Genomic DNA, 8,259 nt, shown 5'->3' with positions numbered 1-8,259 from the left:
TATTATCTAGCTGTGTGGCCTTGGGCAAGCCACTTAACCCCATTTGCCTTGTAAACCCCCCCCCCAAAAAATAGAAATGTAAGAAACCATAGATTCAGGACTTTAGAAAAGCCTGGAAAGATATGCATGATCTGATGTTGAATAAAGTGAGCAGAACCAGGAGAACATTGTACACTGTGAGATAGATTGACTTTGATGGATGTAGCTCCTCTCCACAGCTCATTGATCAAAGACTTCTCTGAGGGACCTGTCATGGAAAATGACATCTGTGTTCAGAAGAAAAAACCCAAAACAAAACCTAGAGATTCCAATGCAGAGCAAAGCAAACTATGTTCAGTTTTTAAATTTTCTTTTTCTTGGCTTTTGCAAGGCAATGGGGTTGAAGTGACTTGCCCAAGGTCACACAGCTAGGAATTATTAAGTGTCTGAGGTCAGATTTGAACTCAAGCACTCCTGACTCCAAGGCCAGTTGCTCTATCCACTGTGCCACCTAGCTGCCCCCTTAAATTTTCTTTTATGTCTTTTCTTTCTTTCTCATGTTTTTTCTCCCTTAGATCTAATTCCTCTTTCACAACATAATATGGAAATATGTTAAACAGGATTTTATGACATTTACCAGATTGTTCGATGCCATTGGGAGGGGGTAGGGAAGGGAGGGTGATAGAAAAATGTGTAACCAATAAATTTGCAAATGGATGAATGTTGAAAACTACCTTTGCATGTAATTGAAAAAAAAATAAATTAAATTAACACCTTCCTCTAAAACGTGTTTGTAACATCATGTGATTTTTTTTTTCTTGTTTAGTTTTTGCAAAGTAATGGGGCTTGCCCCAGGCCACATAGCTAGGTGATTATTAAGTGTCTGAGACTGGATTTGAACTCAGGTACTCCTGACTGCAGGGCCAGTGCTCTATTCACTGTGCCACCTAACCACCCCTTTTTGCTTCTTTTGAATGTGGTTCAATATTAGAAGCCAAGCGAAATCAATTTATTCAATAAACATTTATTTCCTCCTACTCCCTTTTTTTTTTTTTACAGGAACTAGGAGAGTTGAACAACTCTCATGAAGCCTTGAAAAGGGATGAGATAGAAACACATAAGAGTTTAATAGACTGATTTTGTCATGGTTGTTCCCATCCTCAGCCTTAAGGAACCGATCCAGGTGGCTGCCCCTCTCCCTGGATGCTTAGGACTCTCAGGGAGTTTAAAGACCCAAGTGGAACTACAACTCCCAGCGGGCTTTGCGGCGGCTCGAAGTCTGCGCAGTGGGGGTGGAGGTGGGGAGGAGGATCTCCGGGTTCCCCAGCGTAGAAAACGGAAGGTCAGTAGGGGGGAGCCGGTAAGTGACTGTTGTACGCTGTTCCGGTGCCCCGGAGGCCGCGTCCCCCGGGACGAGCCAAGGCACGGGGAGGGGGAGGGTAGCCTGTGCTTTCCCTCCAGCTCCCCCAGGACCGGGCAGGATTGCGGTGGAGAACATGCAGGCGTGGAATTTGCGACGCGCTTTTTGAATTGGTTTTTTTTTTTTCCCCTTTTAAAACTACCCCCGCGAGGCCCCGCCGGCCGCCGGGGAGGTGGGAGCCCGCAGCCCCCCGCCGGCCCCTGGGGCTTCCCGAAGGCGCCCGGCGTGCGGGCCGGCGGTGACTGATGGGTCGCGGAGCTCTGGAGCGCCTCCTAGAGGAGGGGCCCGGGGCTGCAGCAGCGCGCACCTTGAGCCCGGGCGCCTGCCCGAGGGGGCGACTGGAGGGGCGAAGGCCCCGGCCCTGACGCACCCGGGAGGCACAGGTGTGGATGAGCCCGCTGCCTGCCCACCTGGACGGGATCCCAGATCCTTGGAAGCAGAGGGAGGAACAACATAACATTTTTTTTCTCTCTTCTTCCTCTGATTTGACGTTGATCTACAAGTTATAGTGATAGAATTAAAATAAGATAAAGAAATTAAAAGAAGAGACAAAATTATTCCTATTTGCTTGCAACAAAATGAAAACCTAAAGAATCAGCGAGCAATTGGGGCGGCTAGGTGGCGCAGTGGATAGAGCACCAGCCCTGGAGTCAGGAGTACCTGAGTTCAAATCCGATCTCAGACACTTAATAATTACCTAGCTGTGTGGCCTTGGGCAAGCCACTTAACCCCATTTGCCTTGCAAAAACCTAAAAAAAAAATTAAGGGAGACAGTATGCTGGTAAATATGTATTGCGCTCTATAACTATTCATAGCATACTTTGCAATGAAATATACTTTTTTTTAAAGATTTTATTTATTTTGAGTTTTACAATTTCCCCCCAATCTTACTTCCCTCTCCCCACCCCCCACAGAAGGTGATTTGCCAGTCCGTTACATTGTTTCCAAATTTGATCCAAATTGAGTGTGATGATAGAGAAATCATATCCTTAAGGAAGAAACACAAAGTGTAAGAGATAGCAAGATCAGACAATAAGATATCAGTTTTTTTCTTGGTCTTTAGAAAACATAAGATTAAAACCAACTGCCTCTGAAGGAATGAAGTAGCCAGAGAAGGACCTCTAAGTACTATATAAATGCTAGTCTTTTTGTTCTTCTCTTCGTACCATTGCTCCACAGATTATCCCAATTCATAGATCTGCTCATGTCACTACTCAAAAATTTCAATAACTTTTAAATGACTACCAAGGAAGGTTTAAATTCTTGTATCAGGCATTCGAGGCTTTCCACATTCTAATATCACCCTCTCCTTCCAGCCTTATATTATTTCTTGCCTTCTTGCTATATGTTTCCAGTCAAACTGGACTACTCTTGCCCTAAATATAACCTGAGCTTTCCCACTTCCATACCTTTTAATCACACTGTTCCCTTTACCTGGAAGGTTCTTCCCTTTCCTCTTTGCTTATTGAATTCACACCTAACTTTTAAAATCTGTTTCAACTGCCACTTTCTCTGAGTCTTTTTTCCATTGCCTCTCTCTCTCTCTCTCTCTCTCTCTCTCTCTCTCTCTCTCTCTCCCCCCCCCCCTCCCCCCCTCTCTCCCCCCCCTCTCGTGTCTGAGGCTGGATTTGAACTCAGGTACTCCTGACTCTAGGACCATGCTCTATTCACTGTGCCACCTAGCTGTCCCCTCTCCATTGCCTCTTAAAGGTGATAGAGAGGTTTGTACCTCTCTCTTGCCCATTTTGGGTATCATATCTTTCATTAGACTATAATCTCCCTGACAGCAGCTAACATTTCTTATTTAACATTGGTATCTTCATCAGCATCCAGTAGATGCTTAATGGGTGTTTGCTGAATTGTATTAAATTCAGTTTAATAGAATCAAATTTCTGAAATTCAAACAATTCCCTTTCCTTTTTCTAAAATCCATTTAATAACATTTTCTAAGGGAGTGAAATCTCAATAATCAATCTGTCGGTCAACAAGTATTTTTTTGATCATTTTACTTTGAGTAAGGTATTATGTTGGGTTCTATGAGTATCAGAGGAATATAATCAATCAATCAATCAGCATTTATTTAGTTTTTGTTGTGTATGTCAGATACTATACCAACTACTGGACCCTATATGTGTGTAAGACATGGTCTTTGCTCTCCAGGAGAGCTTCTTAGTGGGAGGACAGTGACTCCTTATGAACCACCCCAAAACTGCCAGTCCTGCCTAATAATTAGGATTCATGGTGTGAGGTAAGACCATGTGAGAAGTCAGGTAAAAGTCAAAGGAGCAGGAAAATAAACCAGAACAAGTGATTCATTGGCAAGGGTTTAATAATGTAAGGTGTTTTCAACCTTAGACATATATCACAACCGACAGAATCTTTTAAGCAGGGAGTACCATAACAACTCATTTGCATGTTAAAGACCTACTGACACCAACAGTTCAGCTCTCCATCATCTACTTTATGTATTTCAATTTCAATGTCCTTTTTTTACTAGGGAGACATTTACATGGAAGCCAGGTCTTGGGAGAACTGGTTCTGTTTTTTCTGTTGCTCAGTGAACAGGTTAAGTTTGCACAACTCCTCTGTAACAAGAGCTGAAGCAACCTCCATAGCAGTGTTTCAAGCTGGCTTCAATAGGTTGATCTAGGGTAATTGTCATTGACTTAGCATCCCCGGCTGGGAATGTTTGGCCAACCCATGTTGCAGTGGGACTGTGTATGCCAGCCACCATATAGTTTTTATGACTCTCTCTTCTGGTATTTCCTTGGTCTTGTTGTTAGTATAAAAGGTAAGGCAAAATGGATGATCCACAGAGAGTGCAGCTGTGATACTAGGCATTGATTCCAATCTGTCTTTTTTTGACAGGATCAGTATAATATGACACAGTGGATAGAGCACTGGCCATGGAGTCAGGAGGACAGGAGTTTGAACCCAACCTCAGATATTTGACTCTTACTAGCTATGGGATCTTGGGCAAGTCATTTAACCTTAATTGCCTCACATCCAGGGCCATCTCCAGTTGTCCTGATTCATATCTGGCTACTGGACCCAGATGTCTCTGGAGGAGAAAGTGAGAATGGTGACTTAGCACAGCAGCCCCTCACTCAAATCCAATTCATGTGCATGTTATGGTATCAATCTCCCTGATGTCATAGCCTTCATTGAGTACAAAGGACAAATATCATCATCATCAACTAATAAACTTTCAGCAAGTGCCATTATGACCAGACCATGGATAAAAAGACAAATCAAAAAGTCCATGCCCTCAGGAAACTATATTCTCTAAGGAAACAAAGTGCTCATATAAGTTTAGACATATAACTAGTGGATCTGAGATCTCATTGATTAGGTATTTTCTTCAGGGATAGCAATTTTAAATCCATTCGTGCCTAACATCTTGTATGATTTCTGTATATAAATTTGTTAAAGAGAATTCACTCATAATACTTTCTCCTGACTTAGATCATCTAGGCACTCTGAATGTCCACCTGTTACAATCTTGGGGGGTAGCTAGATGGTGCAGTTGATGGAGTACTGGCCCTGGAGTCAGAAGGACCTGAATCCAGAATCTTTTGTTACAAGCTGATTAGAAAGAAAGAAGCCAACTGAACATAGCACCAAGACAACAATGAATAGGAATAGAAAACTAGTCTTCAGAATCAGAACAACTCAAAAGAAATTTCTGCTCCAAAATATCAGCTCCCTCTCCCCCCCAAATGCTAACTGGAAACAGTCAAAGGGACATGACGCTTCCTAGTGATGTGACTGGGCAAGTCACTTAACCCCAAGAAAACAAAAACAAAACAAAACAAAACAAATCCCTCACCCTTGCTACATGACCAGTTCATCTTTTGTCCCTATCACATAATTCCTTGATGACATCTTTAATTTCATTTCTGTTCTAACACACTTCATTGATTATATGCTATAGTCTGATTAGGTCCAGGCTTTAGCACGTTCCTGAGTACTTTGCCCAATTTTTTTAGTCCATGCCTTTCTTGAAGGTACGTGTCTCCTGACATCTCTCCCCATCCTCCTCCCCCCATTCAGCACTGCTGCATGTTAATAGTATAGGATGATTTGAATAAATCTAAGAACTTCTCATGAATTTTTCCTATGAAGATGGGCTGACCTGAAGAAATAACAACCTGAACTCCCACAAACCCAACAAATCCATTCACACAACACATTTAGGCTCAGGAGCACATACTTCTGGTTGTCTTCCCACTCTGTGGTGGTTGTGGAGAATCAACTCCTTGAAAGGCAAGGAGAGCTTGGCAGTGGAGGAAGAGATAATGGACCTAGACCACATAGGATAAATGGAAGAGAAAGAGAGGGGGAAGATATATTGACTACCTACTGCTTCTGCCTAGTCCGTGACAAAATGGATCAAAGTCTAAGCATGGATGATGGTACGTACCCCTGGAGATATTTGGGGATAATTTCTCTCTGAATCAGTGTGGTTTCACTGTCTGAGGGAGTTGGTGTTACCTGGCTAGTCCCCCAACCAGGGACTGGGCAATGTGGAATTTGGAGCAGAGTGGGGGGGATGGTAGATCATGTCTCAGGCCAAGGAACAATTTGTAAGCAAGCAAATTATTAACCCTTTGTTTCTGTTTCCAGTAAGCATTTTTTTTTGGGGGGGGGCAGATATTTTGAAGCAGAAATATCTTTTGAGTTCTGATTCTGGAGGCTAGTTTTCTATTCCTGTTCTGTCTTCAATTGGTTCTCTTGTGATCTTCTAATCAGCTTATGATTTGGTTATGCTATTACTTCTGCTTTAGGGGTGTGTGAGAGAATTGGGGGGAAGGGGGGAGAAGAAGGTTGGCTATGATTATTTTTTTTCCCTTCTTTGGAACTGTGTGAATGTTTTACTTACTAGTAATTACAACTAGGGTTTAGATTGTTGATTTTTAGGTATAAAATATGCCCATGGTCCTAGTATGGCCACTACAGGACCAAGACAAAGGGGGTGGAATGTTTTAGGTATTTTTTATTTTGATTAGACCAATTGGGCTGCATAACAATAATAATAATAATAATAATAACAATAATAATAATAATAATATTGATATGGAATTTACTATGTTTCAGACTCTGTGCTAAGAACGTTACAATTGTTATCTCATTTGATCTTCACAACAATGCTGGGAGTTAGGTACTAGTATTATCTTCATTTTACAGATGAGGAAACTGAGAGACAGAGTAGATAAGTGACTTGCCCAAGGTCACACAGCTAATTGTGTTTAAGGTCGAGTTTGAACTTAGTTTTTACTTCAGGTCTATTACACCATCTAGTGGCCTCATTAATTAATAATTTTAAGAGCTTACATATTCAGTGATCATGACTCTAAGGGGAAAGGTTAAGTGCCTTTTTTGGGGACTCATATAAACCCCAAATCAAGAAAGTATCTCTTTGGATCTGGCAAATTATTTATTCCCCGTGGCCTGTTATTGTTATTAATCTGACTGTTTCTCTTAGGCAGAGACTTGGAAAGCTGTATCAGTATAGTCTTGTTGAATATTTGTTTGTAAAAAACTTTAAAAAAATTATTTGCCTCATTGATTCAGTGTCTTGCATTTGGGGTCAGTATGTACCTGGCCTAAGACAGCATGCTTCCATCAGTGGGAAGCTATTGACGTTTGTTGGTGTTTGATCTTTAGACAGCTTAGGTAATTCATGGTGGACTGGTAGATTGTTTTTCATCCTTCTCTTTGAAGAAGACCAGTGATGTCATGGGAAGATGTCTTGACTTGAGAGTAAATTGGATTTAAGTGAGGCAGAGTTGCACAGAGTCGCCAGCCAGAGTCATCTAAGTGCAGGGGCAAGACTAAAGTCAGGATAACTGGCAATGGCCCAGGATGCAGTGGATGACCTTGGCATCATTGATGTCTGAACAAGTTCCAAGTGTTCCACATAACCTGCTCAGCCGTAGTCATGACCATTGGCACAAATTGCTCTCATTTCTTCCTTTTACTGGAGGAAGTCTTCATATAAGTAGACACCGCCTAACTCACTGATAGGTTTGATGTCTGCTGGTTCCCTCAACTTGGCTTAGTTTGCCTAGATGGTTTTACCCAAGTGTGCTACAGCTTCTTAGAGCCACAGGTGCAATTTGGGTGAGAGGTGAACACCAAAGATAGAGGAGCAGCCCTCAGAAGAGCTCAGCAAGCCCTGACACCAGAGGCAGGAAGGATAACAAAGTCAGTAATGTAGGATCTTAAGAGAAGTGAAATCATGTAGTCATAATGGTATAAATCCTCAACCTCTCCCTCTGGCTTCTTCTGCCCTGCTAGCAAGATGCCTACTTAGGAAGGGCAGCTTGCTATATCAGCAAGTTGTTTGGGGGTCTTGACAAATAGAACAGAAAAGGGAACTTACTAGTGATGGTCAATTGTCCCAGTTTAGCTTCATCTCTTTTTTTTCCAGGTTTTTGCAAGGCAAATAGGGTTAAGTGGCTTGCCCAAGGCCACACAGCTAGGTAATTATTAAGTGTCTGAGACCTTCCGGTACTCCTGACTTCAGGGCCGGTGCTTTATCTACTGTGCCACCTAGCCACCCCTTTATTTATCTCTTGAAATCATCTCCTATGATATCTTTTAACACTGGTCCATAGGTTGTTTTTTTATGGGATTTTTAGCCTTTTTAGAATTGTGATTCTTTATTATTATTACATTTTGTAATGATATTTCCTGCTCACAAAAAAAAAGACATGGTATGGCCTAATTTTATTTGTTTAATCAAAGTGAATGCAATTTTAACACTTTTATCAATGACTTGGATAAAGGCATAGATAGTATGCTGGTTACATTTTTAGATGACACATCTAGGATACTGAACTGACCCTATTGAAACA

At 41.8% G+C, this 8,259-nt stretch overlaps 1 protein-coding gene across 4 annotated transcripts in view; it reads left to right on the top strand.

Moving 5' to 3' along the window:
* Positions 1–1,272: 1,272 nt before the first annotated feature.
* The window catches only part of ADCK1 (aarF domain containing kinase 1), a 171,342-nt gene continuing 164,355 nt past the window's right edge, over positions 1,273–8,259 (top strand). Inside the window, exon 1 of one of the 4 annotated variants that reach the window (XM_074235624.1) lies at positions 1,273–1,321. Coding sequence is in view for 2 of the 4 variants with exons in the window: in XM_074235625.1 (XP_074091726.1) it covers positions 5,809–5,814 (6 nt within the window). In the remaining 2 variants the exon portion in view is untranslated. Of the gene's footprint in view, positions 1,340–4,281; positions 5,815–8,259 lie in introns of those variants that run through there. The other 3 variants (XM_074235623.1, XM_074235625.1, XM_074235622.1) reach the window with 3 other exon arrangements.

Source organism: Macrotis lagotis, chromosome 4, assembly GCF_037893015.1.
Source record: "Macrotis lagotis isolate mMagLag1 chromosome 4, bilby.v1.9.chrom.fasta, whole genome shotgun sequence".
Classification (NCBI taxonomy): Eukaryota; Metazoa; Chordata; class Mammalia; order Peramelemorphia; family Peramelidae; genus Macrotis; species Macrotis lagotis.
This window is presented reverse-complemented; position numbering and strand designations above follow the sequence as displayed.